Source organism: Salvia miltiorrhiza, chromosome 2 (assembly GCF_028751815.1).
Source record: "Salvia miltiorrhiza cultivar Shanhuang (shh) chromosome 2, IMPLAD_Smil_shh, whole genome shotgun sequence".
Taxonomy (NCBI): domain Eukaryota; kingdom Viridiplantae; phylum Streptophyta; class Magnoliopsida; order Lamiales; family Lamiaceae; genus Salvia; species Salvia miltiorrhiza.
The window spans coordinates 39,042,682-39,066,622 of record NC_080388.1 but is presented as its reverse complement, the minus strand read 5'-3'; the positions used below and the strand labels follow the sequence as shown (position 1 = coordinate 39,066,622).

General features: G+C 37.8%; 2 protein-coding genes and 1 long non-coding RNA gene across 3 annotated transcripts; 2 read left to right on the top strand and 1 right to left on the bottom strand.

Annotated features, from left to right (window-relative positions):
* Positions 1–2,662: 2,662 nt before the first annotated feature.
* LOC131012377 (uncharacterized) lies at positions 2,663–3,548 on the bottom strand. Its single transcript, XR_009097306.1, has 2 exons — positions 3,413–3,548; positions 2,663–3,141 (listed from the first exon to the last, which is right to left on the bottom strand). It is a non-coding gene; the product is annotated as an uncharacterized LOC131012377 (long non-coding RNA).
* On the top strand, positions 3,532–6,901 carry LOC131012373 (G-type lectin S-receptor-like serine/threonine-protein kinase At4g27290). Its single transcript, XM_057940302.1, has 7 exons — positions 3,532–5,114; positions 5,198–5,305; positions 5,385–5,578; positions 5,656–5,866; positions 5,941–6,178; positions 6,258–6,405; positions 6,484–6,901. Exons 1-7 carry the CDS (start codon positions 3,854–3,856, stop codon positions 6,784–6,786), a joined length of 2,463 nt encoding a protein of 820 aa, XP_057796285.1. The 5' UTR covers positions 3,532–3,853; the 3' UTR covers positions 6,787–6,901.
* Positions 6,902–7,749: 848 nt separating this feature from the next.
* Positions 7,750–9,181, top strand: LOC131012371 (uncharacterized). The gene is made up of 2 exons (XM_057940299.1): positions 7,750–7,985; positions 8,470–9,181. The coding sequence occupies exon 2, from the start codon at positions 8,475–8,477 to the stop codon at positions 8,934–8,936; it is 462 nt and encodes a 153-aa protein (XP_057796282.1). The 5' UTR covers positions 7,750–7,985; positions 8,470–8,474; the 3' UTR covers positions 8,937–9,181.
* Positions 9,182–23,941: the final 14,760 nt, after the last annotated feature.

Sequence of the window (23,941 nt, the reverse complement as noted above, 5' to 3'; positions counted from 1 at the left end):
TTAAAACTATAATCTATGAAATATTGTTTGTTATTATTACTATTATACTTGTCTTTTAATAAAAAAATGCCTAATATGTATGAAATGCTAAAAAAAATTATAATGTATTGAAACTAATTTGTTTGTAATAATAGAAAATATATAATCTATGAACATGTTGTTTGTTATTATTATTATTATGCTTGCCTTTTAATAAAAAATGTCTTAAATATACGGAATGTCCAAAAAAAGTTTTGTGATATATTGAAACTATATAATCTATGAAAATATTGTTCGTTATTATTAGTATTATGCTCGTATTTTAATAAAAAAATACCTTAAATATACAGAATGCCCAAAAAAAATTTCTCGGGGGCTACCGCCCCCGAACCCCCGTACAGTTTCAACCCCCGGTGAGTGAGCCAATCAATTAACATTGTACACTTCAAACTCTCAAGATCGTATAAATTTAATTTCATGACATTGATCATAATCAACAGACTTTCATTAATTATATAAATAAGAGTTTTAAGCTCGAGAAGAATATATTGCATCATAGAATAGATGTCTTAAGTACAAGGAATCGAAAGACAATATAGAAAGTTAGTTCGTTAGCAGAAGAAAAGACGAGTGGAATCCTAGCCTCAACGCTCTATCAGCAACAACCAATTAACCTGAAAATATTTGAAAAAATTGGGTCTTAATTTGAAGCAGGTGAGACTTAATTTTCGATTTACTACGCTTGGATTTTCGAAACTCAATTAGAAATGTTGAAAATCAGATTCTTAACTAGGGACGCCATAATACCCATGTTTGATTTTCTTGTAAATTTAATTCAATTATAAAAATGATTTCAATACTTAAAATACTTTTATTTCAAAGACATAATATAAATTCATTATATTATTCTAAGTAAATTATTTCTATACTCTAATCACATAACATGCTATTCAGGCTTAAACATATGCACATAAAAAAATTATGATGCAATTTTATTGATCAACTCATAAGTCAAAAAATTAATATTCAAACCGAAAGAAAGCACAATTAAACAAGCTCATTACTTAGTTAAAATAACCATAAAATTATAATCCAACTCATCTTATTATCTCAACCCACTATTAAATGAATGAAGGCCGAACGAAAATCTTTTAATAATTAGCCCTAAATCAGATTATTTAATGAAGCCCAGCAAAAAATTAAACAAGCCCAATTTTAGAGCCCATCCCAAGTTCTCTCTTCTCACCGATACACACAGAAACCAGAACCTTCTCTTCTCTTCCTCACAAAATCCAGTGCGCAACCACCCGGTAACAACAGCATCAGCACCGCAGCCCTTCTCTTCTCTCGTTTCTCGCCATTCGCCAATGTTTTATAACGTGTATTCTTTTAAATTTCCATTTCTATGTGGAATAATATAAGATCGAATTTATTTAAAAATAAAAAACTATAGTGATTTTCAAGAAACAATGCATGATCCTGATATACATGTCGATATCTTTTGGAGTGGTTAAACATGAATACGAATGTTAGAGCTCATCTATTTCTGGGACAAACGTGACGTGAGTCACCCAAGGATTATTTGTAATCATTCCTTTTTTGTTTTTTTATAACCTTTACTTTTTATCAACAACATTATATTTGCAGTAGCTAGCTCACATTGCATGTTGGTCATGCTAGTATCAGAACTGCATGTCATGACAATCTTTTGCATTAAAAAATCCAGTCAACGGTGGCCTTACCATTTATCAATAGTTTCATAGAGAGCTAAAACTTAATAAGAGGCATTCTGGCACACCATCCCTATTGGAAAAAGCACATGACATAACATACCACAAGTTAAGACCATCAACTAAAGATATCCCAACAAACTGCATGCATCTGTACAAGTCAACACCATCAGCTTATCCTAATTGCCAACGCAGAAACAACATTAGGCACGTGAGGATTATAATCGAAATGTCACAGTTGCCTACATACGGAGTCAAGTCACACACCTCAAGCCAATTTTATCCATTGATCCAAAATGCTCACACTAAAAAGCTGTGCAATGAATACTCATAGTTGGACAGTTCTGTGTAGCAGAGATAACATGTAGCCGCCTTCTGACTTGAAAATTTTAGTAAATAGTAGTAATATTTTCAAGCAACATATGGAGAGAGGAGTGATGAAATCCACATGAAGAAAGTTCTTTGCCCAGACATATATTAAATATGCCTATTCCTTCAATAAGGACATGTTTAGGGAAAAAATTGTAATATCAGTGTTACATATTGCGCAAATCTGCATTGCATATACACACTAAGGATTTTCATGAAAATTAAGCAAATTTAAAGTAAAAAAAGCCTGATGCAGCATTGCATTGTCACTGAAAAAAATGCATATTTACGTCGCCTTCTCCAGACTTGATGTAGGATACTAGTGATGCGATCAATCAAATAAGCCCTTGCACCAGACTTGTGATATCTTCTAGCAAAGCATCATCATGTCCCAAGATCAATGCCATCACTTTCATGGCCTGCCGCACCAAATGCCCTCAAGTCGTTCTTTTATACCACAACTGCCAGCTTTCCTTATGGACTTCTTTCAGTTCGCAACTCAGATATCAGTTTACGGAGGTGTCCATAACATGAAGTCATGCACACAAAAATTAGTTGGCAAAAACAACTAAAGAAACTCCTGTCCTGTAATGTTAATCTGCTTTCTTTCAATGTGTAACAGCATTTACATTACATAGAGCCCTTGTAGAGAAGCCAACAGTCATAGTCTCACATTTTTGCTAGGATGTCAAATAAACATAGGAACATGCAACATAAAGTAGTAGAAACTATGCTCGAGTTAATCTTACAAGAGGAAATGTTGCAAACAATAAGCAGCAGTATTTGCTAACCACTCTGTTGTACGGTTTACATGCAGTGATCCAAGGTTATAGTCAAGAACGCCCGGGCCGGGACATTATCTCCTGCCTTTCTATATGGATTCATTAGAATCTTGGGTTTCACCCTTGACTTGCTTTTTTAGCAGATAGGTGACAGAGTTCCTCTAGGGTTGAGCAGAAGACAGAAATAGTCCTCCATGAGGTGTAGAAACATTATCTTCAAGAACCATAATAAGATATTCAGCCAATGCTCTAACTGCCAGATAAATAAAAAGCCAAAGCATCTGCAAGGTAAACACAAAATTATGAACTACAAGCTTACTTATTTCCTGATGAGTAAAATTGAGGCAGTGGAAAAGTGTGAAGCATTCTAAACTAAGTCACTAAATTTGTCAGACAGGTTGTACATATGCCAATCTCTTATATTGTAGGATCTTAATTAGGAAAAGATCAAAGGGACTGATTATTCTTGATTTAGGGGCTGATATTTTTTTTGTTACCATTTTCCCTCTTTATATAGGTTGTAGCACTTTGATACTGAAAATGAAAATATACCTCACCAGTTTTAATCCACGGCAAATTCGGACCAATATTAATTGCAGAAGAAAATAGATAATGGAGTCTCTTCCTTACCATATAGATGCTTAAGATTGAATAACGACCAGAAAATAAATTATAATAACCAGGATATATATGATTTGAATATCATGTTTTCATATTCATGTTCTTAATTGTGTAATGGGTGTGAATTTTTTTATTTATTTTTGTTTAAAAGTCACATTTGGTGGCTGTGACGGGTACTAATGAGCTTGGAAAATGAAGTGATGGCTGCTATAGAAGGTTCTGCGAATAACAATGGTGTAACGACTTTATTCTAGTCAGAAACGAAGACTTTTAAAGTTCCAGACTTGGTCTCTCAAATGATATCAGAAGAAGAGAGAGTATACTAGATCGGATTGGAGAAGAATCCCTGAAAAAAACTTGATTTAGGTTGCAATGCGTTTCTCGTTATCTTGTTTCTTCTTGGTGTTGTGCATCTCCAACTTTATCTCAGTTTGTAATGGATCAGATGGCATATCAGCAGGTGAATCTCTGTTTCCAAACCAGACGATAATCTCTAAAGAGGGCAAGTTTGAACTTGGATTCTTCACTCCGGGTAACTCTAGCAGTAGCAGCTATTATGTTGGAATATGGTATAAAAACATACCAGTTGAAACAGTGGTGTGGGTTTTGAATCGAAATTACTCCATCCAATCATCTTTTCTCGATACTTGTCTACTGCAAATGAGTAATAGCAGCCTCAACCTTATTGTTAACTCGAAAGTAATTTGGAGGTCAGCGGCATCTTTATATGTTACTGAGGCACTCATTCTTGACACTGGAAATTTTGTCTTAAGAAATTCTTCAGGCATTCTGTGGCAGAGCTTCTCCAATCCGACGGATACATGGCTGCCAGGAGCGATGGTTGGATTTAATAGGTCTTCTAATGACGAAGCCAAACTCGTATCATGGAGAAACAACGACGACCCTGCAAGTGGCCATGTCTCATTAGGAATGGAACCAAACGGAGGCGCTGAAATTTTCATGAAAAAAAATGGTATAGAGACGTTATGGAGGAGTGGAATTTGGGAAGGTGGCACTTTTCCGTCATTCACATCTTTAAGCCCTTGGTACAATTTTTCCTTTGTCTCAAGGGAAGATGGTGCCTTTTTTACATACAATGCTATGAATGAATCCTGGGTGGTTAGGATTGTATTTAACTATGAAGGCGTGATTATTAATTACGTGTGGCAGGAGGAGAGGCAGACATGGGTTAAAATGGCGACCCAACCTAATAATGCGTGTAATAGATTTGCTAGGTGTGGGCCTAATGCAGTTTGTGATATTAGGTATCTTCCTTCTTGCCGATGTTTGGATGGATTTGTAGCAGTAGTTAAGGAAGAGTGGGATGCGTTTGACTTTTCAGGTGGGTGTAGAAGAATGAGGCCTCTGCAGTGTGATGAGGGGAAAACGGAATTTATGGAGGTGAGCAACATTAAGTTTCCTGCATATGCTGAAACGCTGGAAATTACAAGGGTAGGTGTTTGCGAGTTGGTGTGCAGAGTCAACTGCTCTTGCACTGCTTATGCCAACAGTAAAGGAGGAGGATGTTTATTGTTTACTGGGGACTTGATTGATTCAGGAGAGGCTGCTGGAATGAATTCAGGTGTAACATTGTATGTCCGAATGAGCAATCATCAAGACCGTACTATGAAAGGTATAATACATTTTTCACTCACTCATCTACTCTGTTTTCTGTGAAATGGAACATCAACTCAATACAAACTGTTTCTTTTGCAGGAAAGAGAAACATAGTTATAGTGGCTTTAGTCGTACCCATTGGTTCTGGAATACTAATATCGGGATTTTGCATTTGCTATTTTGTGCGGAAAATGCTCAAAGACAAGGGTATGTTTTATTTGGTTCAAGTGCATCAGGGAATGTTTTATATTGGCCATCTTTGCTCATCATACTGCTCCTTGTGTAGCGCCCAGAATTGCACGTAAAAATGTATCACCGCGTGACTTGAAGACCTACGACACACGCACTTCAGTTAAGGGAGAAGAAGCAAGCATTGAGCATGAGTTGCCCATCTTCAGTTTTACTAGCATAGCCGCATCAACTAATAACTTCTCTGATACAAATAAGTTAGGAGAGGGTGGTTTTGGACCTGTGTACAAGGTTATACATTGAAATGGCCACATGTCTCCTCTCTTCTACTTAATCCGGTTCAATTAATTTGCCTGCATTAATTTCAGGCTGAACTAGCTAATCAACAGTTTGTTGCGGTGAAAAAGCTTTCAAGAACGTCGGGACAAGGGCTCCAAGAGTTCAAAAATGAGATAGAACTCATAGCTAAACTCCAGCACAGAAACCTCGTTGGGATCCTAGGATGTTGTGCCGAAAATGAGGAGAAGATATTAGTCTATGAGTACATGCCCAACAAAAGCTTGGATTCTTTTCTTTTTGGTTGGTCAATTCATCCACATTCTTATTGTTATTTATTGCTCTTCTATCCATTTCACCTGCTAAATCTGATGTAGATCCAAGAAAGAAAGCCCGACTGAGCTGGGAAAGCCGTGTTCATATCATTCAAGGCATTGCTCAAGGCCTTCTGTATCTCCACCATTATTCCCGACTCAGAATAGTTCACAGAGATCTGAAAGCTAGTAATATTCTACTGGATGCGGCGATGAACCCCAAAATCTCGGATTTTGGCATGGCAAGAATTTTTAGAGGGGACGACTTACAAGCCAACACCAAACGGATTGTCGGTACATAGTAAGTAACTTCACTAAACACGAGCCGTATGTATTGCCTCACTAATTAACTCTATCTATATTCTCATTTCAAAATTCAGCGGTTATATGTCACCAGAATATGCCATGGAAGGACGTTTCTCGTTGAAGTCCGATGTGTTTGCCTTCGGAGTATTGGTGCTGGAGATCATCAGCGGGAAGAAGAACACTGATTTTTATGGCTCTGACTATCTTAGCCTTCTTGGATATGTGAGTCCTCATATTTCAAATCAAGAAACTTGACATGATGAATTCTTATTCTGACTCTGAGCTGCCTGCTGGCTTCAGGTTTGGAATATGTGGAAACAAGAAAGAGCGGGTGAGCTGGTGGATCCCATTTTGGACGTCCCAGCTTCATCAGCTCCGTTGAGATACATCAAGATCGGTTTGTTGTGCGTTCAAGAAAATGCAGGTGATCGGCCTCTGATGTCCGACGTTGTTGCTATGTTAAGTAACCAACAAACAGCAGTAGAATCGCCCCAGAATCCTGCCTTCACTGTTGGGCGATCTTTGGCTCAACTTAGACACACACAAGAGGAAGAGATCTGCTCAGCCAACACTTTGACTGTCTCATATATGGAAGCCCGTTGATGTTCTTCAACTATTACTCTCTCTTCAATTAAAAACAATTGTAATCCTAAATTGATGTTGTTTGATTGTGCAACCAATTAAGACTCAATTCATACATCAAGGATTGTTTCGTGCACTTGAATAGTCGGAGATCATAAAATACTCACGAATTCAATTTATGGGACTTGAATAATGTCATGCTTATTAACAAATTAATCACTCTTGATATCAACTTTTATTGAATTGCTTTATGCTACTGCTTAATATGATGCCATTTTTGTGCTGGAATTGATATCTATACTATATTAAAAGGAGAGTTTTAATTTCAAATTGATTTCAAATCAATTTCAAAATTAAGTGGTAATTTTGTAGTTAGAATAAAATTGAAGATTTATTTATAAGCTATGCATCTTTTTTTTTCTTCTTTTTCTTTAACTTCTTATTTTTCGATTTTATTTATTTTTTAAAAATGACTAAATTCATTCAATCGTATAAGTTCATCAGTGCTCTTTGGAACAATGGAATCAATTTATTTATATTTTGATGGAATAAATGTTAACAATTGAATTTAATAGTTTATATATATATATATATATATATATATGTGTGTGTGTGTGTGTGTGTGTGTGTGTGTGGTAGTTCAAATAAAAACCATTTTATTGTAAGAACTTAGAACTAATTATTTTTCCATCTTAACGACTAGGGCTGTCTAAATGGGTATCGGGTTTTGGGTATCCAATTAACCGAACCGAAATTCCCGGGTTTGGGTATCCAATAACTGAAATTTTCGGGTATCGGGTCGGTTTCGGTTATTGATTTTACGAATTTTTCGGTTATCGGGCTAACCGAATAACCGAAATTTTTTAAATAATTATTTAATATATATATATATATATATATATTATATATATAATATTTTAATTATTAATTAGTAGAAAAATAGAAATTAAGAAAAAACCCTAGTTCCAGCAGCGCTGCTGCGCCTCCCTCCTCCCGTCAGTCTGCCCCTCTTCCTTTTCCCAAATCTCGTCGCCCTCCCCTCTCCGTCCGACCGTCCAACGCCGTCCGCCGTCTCCGTGAGACGCCGCCCTGCCCTTCGCCACGCTGCATCAGTCGACGCCGGCCTTCCCTTCGATTCTGAATCAGTCCAGGACTCCAGGCTGCTCAGCGACGCAGCTCCGCCACGCCGCCGGTCACTTCGCTGTTCGTCCGCCGCCCCGGTAAGTCCACGCCGCTTTCCCACGCTTCCTGTTCAGATTAATGCTTCCACGCTTCCTGTAGTCTGTAGATATGTTATAGCCTTTTCGATTATTGCCACGCTTCCACGCTCCTGTACTGCAAATCTTGTGATTCTTTTGAACATTTTTCAGATGGAGATAAATTGCTGAATTGCTTATCAGAATTGCTTTTGACTAAATTGATGAACACTTCAGATTAATGCTTCCCTTTGCTGAACACTTTAGATTTGACTGAATTGTTGAACACTTTAATTTGATTGAATAAGTTAGCATTCTGAATCTATTCTTTGTGATTGAATCAGTTAGCATTCTGAATTGACTGAATTGCTAAACACTTTATGCTGAATCAGTTAGCATTCTGAATTGACTGAATTGCTGAACACTTTATGCTGAATCAGTTAGCATTCTAAACTGAGTTTGTGATTGAAATGAGGCTGAATCTATTCTTTGAACTTATGCTATGTAGATTAAATGGAAGCTTCACAGGAACATACTCAACAAGCTTCAAATGTCCCTCCAAATGCAAATCCAAATGGAGAAGAAGAACCTCAATCTCAGTCACATACAGAAGCTACTGTTACTACAGGAAAGAAGAGGAAAACTTCTGAGAGAAAAACTTCTGAGCAAAGATCTACTCGTTGGGCAGACTACACCGTGGTCGAGGTTGAAGTAGGGGATCCTCCCATTTTAAAGAAGAAAGCAAAATGCAACCGATGCGGCGCCTTAATTGCAGCTGATTCGTCTAAAAACGGCACCACTGGTTTGAAAAATCATACAGAGGTTTGTAAGAGAAAGCATGAGGCATCAGGTGGTCAAGCAAAGTTGAATTATCAACCTGTTCCCGGTGATGGAAGTGGGGTGTTATCAACTTGGAAGTTTAACCAAAAGGAAAGCAGGTTGGCTATGTGTGATATATTTAATGTACAAGAATAAGTTTTAGTTTAGCGGATAAATTGCTCTGTGTATTTTCTGGAGACCAGAGTTCAAATCCTCTAACTAGCAACTTATTTAAATTTTATTTTTAAAATGGGTATTTCGGATACCCAAATTACCCAATTGATTAACCGAAGCGGGTATTGGGTAACCGAACTCCTAAAACGGTTCGGGAACGGTTATTGAAATTTGACAATTTCGGGTTCGGGTAACCGAAATTTTGGGTACGGGTAACCGAACCCGAACCGATCGACACCCCTATTAACGACGATATGATTAAATCTTATTTTAAAGGTTGTTTTTTAAGATCAACTTTGTTGTGATTTTTAAGGGATTTATAGTCTTTTTCTATAGTAGTTTTTATTCCTAATATACAGTAGGTATTAGAGGCAAATTAAAATATACTAATAAATTTTAAATCGTGTCCATTAATGTATTATTGATTAAGGGTAGGGCTGGGAATCGGGTAGGGATCGGGTACCCTACCCGAAAAAATCGGGTACCCGACCCCGAAAATGCCAGAAAACCGCTACCCGACCCCGACCCCGAAAATTAATCGGGTACCCTAATACCCGACTCGGGTACCCGAGTCGGGTATTCGGGTACCCGAAATTACCCCGTCAAAATTATGTTTTTCAGGTCAAATTGTGAAATCGGGTATTAGGGTACCCGAATTACCCGATTTTTGCTTAATCGGGTATTCGGGTACCCTAATACCCGAAAATACCCGATTTTATAAAAAAAAATGAAAATACACAAAATTGGTAGGGTACCCGATCAGTTTAGCAAAGCAATCAATAAACAAAGCAAAGCCAAAGCAAATCAGTTTAACAAAGCAATCAATAAACAAACCAAATCAATTTAACAGAGCAAAGCAAAGCAATCAATAAACAAAAGCAAATCAGTTTAACAAATAAGCAAAGCAATCTGATTTGGGCGGAACAAATGGAAGGTAGGCGACTGGAAGTGGAGATGGCTGGCGGCGCGTCTGGTGGGAGCTCGGAGGCGGAGGCGGCGAGGCTACTGGCGGACAGATGGAGTTGGGAATCGGGCGGAACAAAGGGAAGGTAGGCGACTGGAAGTGGAGATGGCTGGCGGCGCTCTGGTGGGAGCTCGGAGGCGGAGGCGACGAGGCGGCGAGCGGACAGAGGGAGTTGGGAATCGGGCGGAACAAAGGGAAGGTAGGCGACTGGCGGACTGGGCGAGGGTCGCAACTCGCGAGAGGTCTGCGCAGTCTGCGCCGCTGGGTCGTGGCGGGTGGCGGGTGGGACGACGGAGGCCGGCGCCGGTGCCGGCGCCGCTGGGTCGACAAGCGAACCGCGAACGGAACAGAGGGAGTTGAGAGAGACTGAGGGTACAGAGGGAACTCAGGGAAGGGAGGGAGAGAGCATGAGAGTAGAGTAGGGTTTGACAAAAATCAAAATAAAGGATTAAAATTTAATTAAATAATTTAATATATATTTAATTAAAAAACCGGGTAATTCGGGTATACCCGATACCCGATTTTTTTAGACCCTAAATACCCGATCCCGAACCCGACCCCTAATTTTTCGGGTATAGGGTACCCGATACCCGATTTTTTCGGGTTGGGTATCGGGTACCCGATTACCCGATCCCGAAATTCCCAGCCCTAATTAAGGGTATAGATTAGTTCTACATTCTTATCTTAAGGGTGATTTTTACTTTAACCCAATTAAAGTATTATATACGTTGGAAACTGAATTGGTCTGCCATGAGGTCGAAGATAATTTTTTAGGGAATATAAATAGAATTAATAACATCAAAGTCATATATATTAAATTAAAGTAAATCAAGTATGTTTTTAAATTGAAACTAGAGAGTTGGATATCATGAAGTATAATATTACAATAATCTTTACAACCTCAAAATTACAAATATACATATTTTCTATTTTCGTGTAAGGACACAAATAAAATTTTATTGATCAGTGGAATACTTATATAAAGATTTTTAGATATTTAATAGTTTTTTGATATATAATGGTTTTTAGATATTTAATGGTTTTTGGATATGGAAATTGATTAAAAAATAAAAATGAATGAATGTCACACCCCAATTCTTGGAGGAATAAATACAATCGAGGTGCAACCAATTCATAGAAATAAACAAGGGCAAACCTTGTTAAAACCCGAATAATAAGATAACGAGTCGGGCTAGGCCCCTTTGGATCACAAGTTTTGTTTCATGCTTCTGATAACCAACATTCATTAGCATAAGTTTTTGGAGTTCAGTGTTTAAGCTCAATCAGATATGTCATTCTAAATCTAACATGAAAGTATTAAGTTGAGAAAATAAAAGATAAGATATAATTTATTGCTACAACGAAAGTCCTAAAAGGAAGTTGAACCATAGCCTCAGCTCGTCCCGTCAGCACCGACCAGCCAACCTGAACTTTAAGTTCTTTGTTCATATAATTAGTCCAACATACTCTAACTTGCGGGAACAAGAACTTTAAGTTATTATGTAGCCAATATTAAGATGACACTCATTTTTGTATATAATATAAGGTCAAGCGTCTTGATTAATAAAATATGATCTAATTATTCTTTTTATTAGAATGATATTATAATAATAGAAAAACATTATATATATATATATATATATATATATATATATATATATATATATATATATATATATAGGGAGCGGTTATTCAATAAACCACTCTTATTTTAAGAATTGCGAACCAGCAAAAATGCATGAATTTTATGCATAACATGCATGAATAAACTGTATAAAGATACGAATTGCAAAAAATAATTTTTTGTTACCTTTGAGATTCGAACTCAGGACCATGAATTTATCCAACAAGGTGATGAATCAACCGTAGATCTTGATGATCTAAGGGCTGAAAATGGTTCCTAATTTATATTTTAAGAAGCGTTCTTATTTTAGCCTTCCCCTATATATATATATATATATATATATATATAGGGGGCCGCTCCAATGAGATCCCCTGATTTTAGTGAGATTTAGGGCACGATCTGGTGCGTTTATTTTATCAATCCTATGGCTGATATTGTATCTGGAGGGTGATTTTTTTTCCGCAGGGTTCGAATCATGGAGGGAGCAGAATATTTTAAATTTTGTTATTCATCAGTATATACTGCATTGTTCATCAGTATATACGGCCCTGTTCATCAATATATATGTCTTATTCATTACGAATTTTTTAAATTTTATTTTTCATCAGTATATACATCTTGTTCATTAGATATACGTTTTGTTCATTAGTATTATATGTGTTATTCATTGTACTCATGTTACACGAAAAATAGGGGGTCTCACTGGAGCGCGCCGGCCGCTCCAATGAGACCCCCTAATTTTAGTGAGATCTAGGGCACGATCTGGTGCGTTTATTTTATCAATCCTATGGCTGATATTGTATCTGGAGGGTGATTTTTTTTTTTTTTTTTTTTGCAGGATTCAAATCCTGGAGGGAGTAGAATATTTTAAATTTTGTTATTCATCAGTATATACTGCATTGTTCATCAGTATATACGGCCTTGTTCATCAGTATATATGTCATATTCATTACGAATTTTTTAAATTTTATTTTTCATCAGTATATACATCTTGTTCATTAGATATACGTTTGGTTCATTAGTATTATATGTCTTATTCATTGTACTCATGTTACACGAAAAATAGGGGATCTCACTGGAGCGCGCCCCTATATATATATATATATATATATATATATATATATATATATATAGGGGAGGGCTACGGTAAAAACACTTCTTAAAATATAAATATAAACATTTTTTAATGTACGAATTTTATCCAACAGGGTTACGAATTCATCAAATATGGTTACGAATTGTGAAAAATAATTTTTTGCTACCTTTGGGATTCGAACTCAGGACCACGAATTCATCCAACAGGGTTACGAATCAACCGTAGATCTTGATGATCTAAGCGCTGAAAATCATTTATATTTTATACACTTAAGAGTGTTTTTATCCTAGCCCTCCCCTATATATATATATATATATATATATATATATATATATATATATATAGGGGAGCGCTCAAATGAGACCCCTTATTTTTAGTGAGACCTGGGACACGATCTCGTACATTTATTTTATCAATCCTATGACTGATATTGTATCTAGAGGGAGGATTTTTTTTCTCAGGGTTCGAATCCTGGAGTGAACGAAATATTTTAAATTTCGTTATTCATCAGTATATACTGCATTGTTTATCGGTATATACTGTCTTGTTCATCAGTTTATATATCTTACTCCATTCATTATCAATTTTTTAAATTTCGTTATTCATCAGTATATACTGCCTTGTGGCCTTTGTTCATCAGTATATACGTCTTATTCATTGTACTCAGTGTCTCACAAAAAATAGTCATTGTACTCAGTGTCTCACAAAAAACAGGGGGTCTCACTGTAGTGCACCTCTATATATATATATATATATATATATATATATATATATATATATAGGTAATTTTTTTTGCTCAATGGACTGGCCCGAAAATAGAAAGTTTAGAATTAGTGTTTAAAATTTATTCTTTTTTTTTTCTTCCTTTTGAAGAAGTTGAAAATTTATTCTTAAAAGTGTATTCTCTTTGAATATAAATTTATTATGAAAAATTCTCCAAAGAAAAATAATATTATCCCCTCATTAGAAAATAAATGAGAAAATGTGAAATTCTCTAATGTCACGACCGACCCTAATTAAGGATAATTAAGCCGGGAAACCGTGACTAATGGAGGGAGATTAGAAGCGGGGTAGAAAGGGGATAATCAAACAAGGAAGGATCGCATTTCATCATTGTTAACAAAAGGAATATTTATAATATAACGGAGGTTTCGTCGTATAGACTCAAATAACTAGTAAGTTCGGATAACTCCGACTTAGCCAAAATAACATAACACTTCTGAGTACGCAGCGGAATAAGGTTCTGAATACATGTATGAAGACATGTATCCCTAGAGTTCATTAATACATAATAAGACAAAAGAGTCCCGCTCGTCACTTCATCACCATCGGCAGCTACTCAACCTGCACATTTAGAAATATATGCAGGGCTGAGTACAAAAGTACTCAGTGGGCACGTATGCCTAAGTATAAAAATACATGCTTCAAAACTGTAAATTGTCATGCCATCTTAAACAGTACAGCAAGGGGGTTTTTCGCTAAAAAGGCCCAAGCTTACTAAATTCATTTGTGATTCTTAAAGTTCGTCTGCAGACTAAGTTCTCTTGTAATCTATCATATCTGGAACTGTGTGCCGGAGAGGTGGCCACCTCTCACGGTCACTTGACCGGCCAACCCGCTAGATGACTCACGGTCACTGGTGTACACTAGCCCTGGCAGGATAGCTATCAACTGCTCAGGACCCGAATTCGATTGCATAATAACTGGCAAAGCCACATCATATAGATATCATACCAAACATTGAAACATTTATGGCAAGACAACAGTTGAAATAACTTCAATTAATTTAGTCATGAAATAACTTGCTTGAACGTAACATTTAAACTCATTTGATATATATGAAAGTAATGCCCACCTGATAGAAACTTTCTGTGGTACAGTAGCTCCTTGTCTGATTATTAATCTCGTGCTTGACCTTTATTACGATAATATAAATAAGATACTGCTCGAGCAAAATCCTCAAATAATGAGAATATGAAATTAACGATGCATGATCCTCTTATGCATGAATTATTATTCTGAAATAATAACCGGGAAATTTCTATTGTTAATCCAGGCTATTAGATTTAAACAAAAGCTAAGTCTCGTCTCATGAAGCCGGATAATTAACTAAAATTAATCCGTTCTCTGCAGGGTGTTCTACTCCGTCGATTAAATAAATCCCGCTCCTCGTAGTCGATAGAAAATAATTAAATACTTCAGCTTATTCTCTTTATAAACTCATAATTAACCGGGCTTAATAATGAGAATTTGAAATGTTATGAGTTCGAATAATTAAAAGGCTCAACATAAGGTAGCCCAATAATTAATTAAGCAGAAATGGGCCTGGATAGCTAAAATGAAAGGTCCAATTGAAATAATTCATTGGGCTTAGTAATTAAATAATTCTTGGCCCAAATGATTAAATAATGAATAGTTGGGCTCAAATAAATAAATCATGTAAGACCCAACTAAATAAAATTTCAGTCCATAATTTAAAATTAGCCCAAGAATAGAATGAATTATTCTGAGCTTAAAATTAAATAAAACTCGGCCCAATTAGAACAAAAGAAGGAAGCCCAAGCTAATAATAATAAGGAGAAAGCCCAATCTTTTAAAAGATAAATGCCCAATTAAAATAAATGAATAGGCCCAAATTCCATTTAAAAATCGGCCCATTACTTATTAAAAATCGGCCCAAGACTCGGCCCAAAATAAAGAAATAACACGACCCAGATGATTTAATTCGGCCCAAAATAGGAGCCCAAAATAATTAAAAGCCCAAGTAAAATAAATGAAGAGGCCCAAATCTAAAAATTTTCGCCCCAACTGAAAAAAAAAAAAAAAAACAAGGCCCAATCATTTAAAATTTGAGAGCCCAACTCTCTTTCTCTCCCAACCCTCGGTCCTCTCTCTCTTCAAGGAGCCGCTCGCCTTCACAAAGCCAATTTCTCTCCCTCTCTCTTGCCCGATCAGCCCCCAGCCGAGGAGTACGTCGCCTCCAATTCCGGCCATTCTAGTCGGCGCTGCGCCTGAGCCCGCGCTCTTCTCCTCTCTCTAAAACTCGAACCAGACGCCGCCCAGCCCCTCTCTCAAGATCTGTTCGTTCGGCGCTCGATCAGCCCTCCTTCTCCGGTCAGCGTCGACTGCCGACGCGTCGAATCGTAGACCGCGCCGCCTCCTTTCCCTAAAACCCCTCTTGCTGACAGTTCGTCCAAGGCGAGGAGAGCGAGCCCTAATTCACGAATTGAAGGTCGCCGTCGCCGCTGCAATTGGGTGTCCGACGAACGGCCGTCGTCTGCGTCTCTGAGGCCGCCGCCTTCGCTCGTCCTCCCTCCTTCCTTGATTTAATGGGAAATCCCCAGGTGAGGAGCCCTAATTCTCTCAAATCTGGAAGCGTCGCCGTCGCGGTTCTCTGGCCATCAATCGACGGCCGACGTCGTTTTGTCCTCTCCTCCGAGCCATTCACGTCCCGACTCAGATGTCAAGGTGGGCAGGGAGTCGAGCCCTGCTTCTTTTTCGCCTCTGCCGCCATGGTTCTGCCGCCATCTCCCCCGCCCATTTCAATCGGCGGTTCAGCGTCGTTGCTCCATTCGCGATGCTGCTGTTGCTGTAACACGATTTCCGCCGAGGCAGTAAGAGCTGCGGCCATCGTCGCCGTAGTCTTGGCTCGACCGAACAGGCAGCCGGCTTCATTTCCCTAAGCTAAGTTCTGAATCTCCGTCTCCTTTCTCTTCGTTGCGTGATTGAGTTTCGAATCGAACATAAATTCCCTCGAGTAAGAATCTAGTACTTAGCACTCTACGTGTGTGTGAGCATGCTGTAGCAGGGCTAAACTCTATTTATGAGCTAAGGTGTTCTCTTTCTTTTTGTCTGTGAAGCAATACTTATGCTATGGAATTCTACATGAATGAACTGATCATGCTCTGGTGCGAATGCTTGCTAGAATAGATATTCGAAATAGAATTAATACCTTGGGAATGACTGTTGGTTGGCTGATTGCCGTTGAGTTTAACGAACTGGAATGATTGAACTGAACTGAAATAAATGTTCTTTCCATTAATGTAGGTGAAATCTTGGAGGAGTTGAAGAGAGTTAAAGAAGTTTACCTCCTCGCAGAGAATGTATGAAGGCCCCTGCTGTCCTGAACTTTCTAAGTGTGGAATGGAAACAAAATGGAGATTAATAGCTGATGAAGTCTGGAACAAAATGAAGGTGTTCGGGTGTGAAATGCACACTTGTTTTAGTCAAAATGTGCAAACTGGCTGGAGTCAAAAAGATACAAATAGGCGGTGGAGCATGCTAAGGAATAGGGGAGGGTGTAGTGGCAGGGGAATTGGAACAGTTGTTGGGCGGCTGGCAGCTAGCTATTTCAGCCACACGCATGCTCTCTATTTTCTTTCTTCTCCTATTTCCTCCCTATTTCCTTTCTTTCTCCTATTTCTTTTCTTCTTTCTTTTACTCATTCTCCTTTGATGATGCAGCCGGTGTGTAATAGGAGTATAGGAAAGAATTTTTATAACTGTAATATGTAACGTGTGATGGTGTATCTGCTCGATATTAATATCGATAGTCTGTAAAAATAATTCTAAATTAAATCTATAGATTTAATTCGTTTGCTCATCTAATATCTAAATTAAATCCGAAGATTTAATCATTCTCACAAGCCGGAATAAATTCACGACTTAAACAAGAATAATAATAATAACTAATAATATAAATAATAGTTCTATTGCACTTAATAAGTAACATGACTTCGCTAAGTCAGTTATAATTCTTGAAATAATAAAAATAATAACGATTGACTGGCTCAATAATCCATCTCGCGATTTCTCACGTGAAATAACATAATAAATCTGCTTCAAGTACTACATAACTCAAAGTCATAAGTCAAAATTAATCAAGATCAACACTGAAAGATGCAATAATTAATTATTGCATTACTGGTTTTAATAAATTAAAAGAGCGGGTTACTACATACTACTCCTCTTAACAAAAATTTCGTCCCGAAATTTGCATATCTATGTTAAAACAGCTCGGGGTATTTCTCCTTCATCTTGTCTTCAAGCTCCCACGTGGTTTCCTCTTGTCCGTGGTGTCTCTATAAGACTTTCACTGATGTGATTGCCTTATTCCTTAGTTGTTGCACTTTTCGATCTAGAATGGCCTCTGGTCTCTCTTCATAGCTCACGTCTGGGCTGAGGATCATCTCTTTTGATAGATCACGTGCTTTGGATCGAAAACATACTTCCTAAGTTGGGATGTGTGGAAACATTGGGCATTCCCATAAATTGGCGGTAACGCCAATCCTAAGCCACTAGGCCTATTTTATCTAGAATCTCCTAAGGTTCCAGAAATCGTGACATAAGCTTACATTTGACACCAAACCTAATTATTCATTTGGAGGGAGATGGCTTTTAGGAAGACCTTGTCTCCTACTAAAGATGTAACTCAGGTCGGCGCGTATCAAAGTAAAAATTTTGTCTATCGCCTCTTTTATTCTTTCTCTGACAATCGAACTATCTCGATCATCTCGCTGAGCATTTTCGGTCCTAAGATTCTCCTTCACCTACTTTGCCCAGTAAAGTAACGATCTGCATTTTCTTTCATATACTGCCTCATAAGGCGTCATATCGATGGTTGCCTGATAATTATTATCATATGCAAACTAAATCAATGACAGCACTGATTCCTCACTTCAACCTCTGTCTAGTACTATTACTCTTAACACTTCTTCGAGAGTTTGAATCGTTCTCTCAAACTGTCCATCCGTTTGTAAGTGGAAGACAACACTAAAATTTGACCTCGTGCCTGATTCCTTCTACAAGTTCATCCAAAACCTGGATGTAAACTTCGAATCTCCGATAGCCTGAATTTTTCTCTTAAACATCCATAAGTGATTGTCACGGGCACACCGTGTAACGCAAAATTTCTCGGGTATACAACTAGGCTAGCTTGTTCGATTAGTATCTAATTGGTATTGTTATACAATGAGCGCATTTCGTGAGTCACTACACTATTACGCAAATGACGGTGTTCCCTCCTTTCGACTTTGTAAACTAGCCACGAAATCCATTGTAATGTGCTCCCACTTCCAATCTGGAAATTCCAATGGGTGTAACTTATCATATGGTCTTTGGTGTTAAGCCTTCACTCGTTAACATGTTAGGCATCTCTCAACAAATGAAGCTATATCTTTCTCTATATCTATTCACTAAAATTTTCCTTCCTAGTCCTAGTACTTTTTGTGCTTCCTTGGTGGGCAGTATATAACGTGGAATGAGCCTCGCTCATTACCTCATTTTTGAGTTTCTCATCATGTGGGATACACTATCTTTCTTCAAACATTAACGCATCATCCGACGTCTCGTGGTAATGTGTAGGCTTGCCTATTCCTATTGATAATGTATTCTCTCCAAGGTCTCATCATTTCTTTGCGCTTCTATTTTTTTTTTTTAAAAAAAAATTGGGTGTCACTACCATCGTGACAATAATCCATTCTACTGATTCTGGTGGTCATCAACAACTTCTAAACTTTATTCTACAAAAAAAAAATCTTTCATGAGTTCCTCCTCTTGGGTGAGGAGAGATCCCAACTTAAATTGAGTTTTATAACTCAAGTTATCAGCTACAATATTAACTTCGCCCGGTTGGCAGTTAATACCACATTCCTAATCTTTAACTGGTTCTAGTCATCTTCTCTGTTTCATGTTAAGATCCCTTCTAATGAGACATTATGTCCCAGAAATGTGACTTTATCGGGCCGAAAATCGCACTTGCTAATCTTGGCATAAAGGCATTTCATTCTCATCGTTTCTAAGATAATCCTCAGGTGTTCCTTAAGATCTTTCTTGTTCTTTGATTAGATCAAATCACCGCCTATGATAACTAAGACAACTTGTCTAAGTGTGGATGAAATACTTGATTCCCGAGCTACATGAAAACGGTTAATGCATTGGTCAATCCGAATGGCATCACTGCGAACTTATAATGGCTATATCTGGTTCAGAAAGTCATTCTTAGGTATATCTTTTGATTGAATCTTTAGTTGATGGCATCCAAATCTCAAATTTATCTTTGAGAACACACTTGCTCATCTGAGCTGATCGAAAAGGTCATTTATCCACGACAAAGGATACTTGTTCTTGAGTGTCACCTTATTCAACTCTCTATAGTCTAGTCACACTCTCAATGTGTCATTTCTCTTCTTTTAAAAAAAATGGGTGTACCCCGGTGAAATCACTGGGAAACATCTAGAAGTTCTCATATGATTGTCATATCTCTTATGCTTTTCTCGATTCCTAGTTCTCCGTGCAAATACACAAGGTAGTCTGGATATTCTTTCCTCATCATCCTCATTGCTTTAAGGGTGGAGATGATTGTCTCTCTCTTGTCCATGTTGATTCCATGGAAACGTGTCAGGTTCTTTACAAGGGTCGAAAAGAAATTTGTCTTGTTTTGCAAAGGATATTGGTTTGGTTCACAGCTAATCAATCCCTTCCTAAGTCAACGTCTCTCATTGGTATAACATAAGAGTTGTTCACTACGACTTTGAGTAATTTTATGTTCAGCTCTAAATTCAAGCACACATGTGCTATTATTGTTGTTGTTGCTATCGCTGGTGTGGTTACTGCTCTTGGTATGGTTGGGCAAAGCTTGGATTGCTCAAATGCAGAGTCTGAACAGGCGAGTTTAGCCTGAGACCCGCCCTTTGTTGCTTATTCGGGTAACGATTTGTATAATGTTCATTCTAGTTACTATGCAACATCCTTCATTACCAGTCCTGGAGAGTTTCCCATGGTTCTTGTTCCACTTTGGGTAGGGTGGAGTCCCATACTTGTTATCCCCCATCTGTTTTGAGGTGTCATAGCCACGTTGCTGGGATGTCTGCCCCTACCATGACCCTTTCCTTAGCTTGGCCAGGGTTACTATATCCCATTCTTTTTTTCTTTCTCAAAAGTTTTTTTTTTTTTTTTTTTTTTTTAGCCCGAGTTTGTGGAGGTGCAGACGTAGGCGCAGTTGCTGGTATCTCTCCCAGCATTGCTGTCTCAATGCATAACGCTTTGCTAAGCGACTCCACGTAAGACGATCCACCATGGCTTGCCCAAGCCATTCTAATCTCTTGCCTCAGTCCGACACAGAATTCTTTTAACCATCTTTCCATATGTGTCTACTTGCTCTAGCGCATATCTTGACGTATCGCAGAACATCATGCCGTATGGAGTAATTGTTGTTCTTCTTTGCTTCGGATTGTTAAATTCCATTTCTTTTTTTTTGCGATAGCTTTTGGGTGTATACTTGTCATATATTACAGTCTTAAACTATTCCCACGTTAAATTTCCTAACTACTCAATTGTCATTGTCTTCCTCCTTGCTTCCCACCATAAGTCAGCTGAAAGGATACGCAAGTAAGACGTTCCAGATCTGTGCAGCGCAAGAAATTGAAGATGCGCTCACTAGCTTGTACCCAAGTCTCAGCCTTTGTTGGATCTCCTATCCTATCGAAGACAGGTGGGCTTCCTCGTAGAAATAGTTCTTCTATTCTACGTTTTTGTTGTATGGTTAGTGGCGTTATATTGTTCTAGCCATGGTACTGGGCCTTTTTCATTATCTCGTGGAATTCTTCCTCTTCTTGTCGGACTCCCTTGTTTTGGTGGCGTACTGATGAGTTGACACGTAGTCATCAATACATACATATGCATATCATCACTTCTGTAAACAGTTTCTTGATTCTCAAATCTTGCTCGCATTCTTCCTCGTGCAAGCATATAAGTAAAATGTGGCGGAAGTGACTTGCCGCAAAAGATCGATAAGGTCGCTAAAAAGACATAAGAAATTTTTTTTTTCGATGAGAACTTCTACATTAACATATGGATCTAGATATATTGATCTATCCAAGTACTACTCATGATGAACTGGCTGTCTAGCAATGCCATCTCCAACTGATTTGGTCATGGAACCAGTTTTTTTTTTTTTTTTTCGTACTAATACTAGTCAAACATAACTAAGCCAACATAGGGGCATACAAAAACATCAGAACAATCATTGTTTTCTAAAATAATAACGTTCTACCAAATCCATAAGAGATGGTCTATCTGCATCATGTGATTGACCCTTGGGTCGAGGCATACTTGTTTGATGGATTTAATCTGGTGAATACTTGTTTGTCTTTAGGTCACCGGAATTCTACTAACAACTAACAAACCACAATGATTAAAGTCACAAATGGCAATTACGCAAAGTGAAGTGAATCAACAATTTTGTCAGACGATTGAAAAGAAATGGCCTTAGGGTAGAAATGAATTGACTAAAAGGTCGAAACGAAATGACCTAATAATCTGAACCCGCTTGGCTTTTCAGATGAAAGTTTAAATATATAGGTTTAGAGACCCATATATGACGACTACTGATATTTTGGTCATGTGGACTGGCCAGGTCCGACACAACTACTTCTCAGTCACTCGGAAATACTTTTCCGAACTTGGCAACTCTTGTTCATTGGCTGCAAAAGGTATATTTGGTCTAAAATCACCACTTTCTTCTTAACATCTTGAACATGTCCTTGAGAATATTCTAGAGCTTCTCAAACTTGGAGTCTGTCTCCTAGTTTAATGCAATCCTTAAACATCTTCTATAGGCGAAATAAGGTAGGCTCGACCTTACTCAACAATCTTCCTCTACATGATCTTTATGTAGTACTCCTAGTACTTAGTGTTTTCTTCACATAGCGCTTGAAATGCAACCATATAATTTGAAGTACTCTTCCGTGTTATTGCAAAAGACCTTCTGAATCATCACACATTCAATAAGGAAATAGCCTTTGCTCATCTGAGCACCTTTATAGGGTATGTGTCACCATAGGTAATGCTAAGTCATGGAATGACCTTAGTCAATGCTCTTATTCCGGCTACCAGACTAAATACCTAATCCAAGACGTTCTAACTGGGGCGATGTCCTCGATAGGTTAAGGTATGTATACTTATCTTGAGTATATCCTTAGGGTCTCATTAGAATCTTAATTCATTTGTTTCAGCATTGATCCACTGTCGGCGCTTCTAGCTATTATTAAACTCTGAACCATCTTCGAGAACTTCTCTCGTCTTACCCACTTGCATAAACTTTTATGATCAATCATAATGGTTGGTAATTGTCAGTACCCATATCACATCTCATCTTTCCAATTCGTAGTAGGTGATCGTAATCAATAGGGATTCTCAGTTATGTCCTCATCTAATATGATAGGTACTGTAAGCAGAATGGTTCCGAATACCTGAAACTATAAGCTGATAGCTTTAATCGAATTATTAACATCATATACAAAGCATTTTGACCCCTGGTAAGTCTAATTATGAAGTTCATTGATGCATCATGAAAGTTATCCTCAAGTCATAGCTAGTGATAATCGAGGTTAGAAGTGAGTCTCAACTTATTAGGGATTAGCTAACTGGTTACATAAGTCATACTCATCGCTATAAGCAATATCATACTTAAACTATCATTGAATAAGGCAATAGTCGATTAGGTGCTCCGTCTCGTGTGAACAACCTGAATGAAGAACTATGCCTGCTTCAGTGATTCGTGCGTGGCACTCCGCTTGCACTGCTTTCATTGGATTCTCTTCCTCTTTCTTAGCTCTTCACCATGGCTATAGTGAAATATAACTGAGTTTCTAGCTTCTATTGTTCTTCTCGTAACAGTGATCATGCATTCTTAACGCATCTAAGTTCATTGAGATATCTAATCAATCAATAAAGCATAAAACTTGAATGTAAGCATCAGTACATTCATATAAAACGTGAACTTATCAATGTTTTAAAATCATTACCACCTTCTTTCTTGCTGAGCATGACGATGTGATGAAGTGATGAGCTTTGGTTGACTGACTCATATATTCTAGTGATCATACCAGAAAAATGGGCTAACTCTAGGGTTCAGAGCAAATGACCTGCTCTGATACCATTCTGTCACGACCGACCCTAATTAAGGATAATTAAGCCGGGAAACCGTGACTAATGGAGGGAGATTAGAAGCGGGGTAGAAAGGGGATAATCAAACAAGGAAGGATCGCATTTCATCATTGTTAACAAAAGGAATATTTATAATATAACGGAGGTTTCGTCGTATAGACTCAAATAACTAGTAAGTTCGGATAACTCCGACTTAGCCAAAATAACATAACACTTCTGAGTACGCAGCGGAATAAGGTTCTGAATACATGTATGAAGACATGTATCCCTAGAGTTCATTAATACATAATAAGACAAAAGAGTCCCGCTCGTCACTTCATCACCATCGGCAGCTACTCAACCTGCACATTTAGAAAT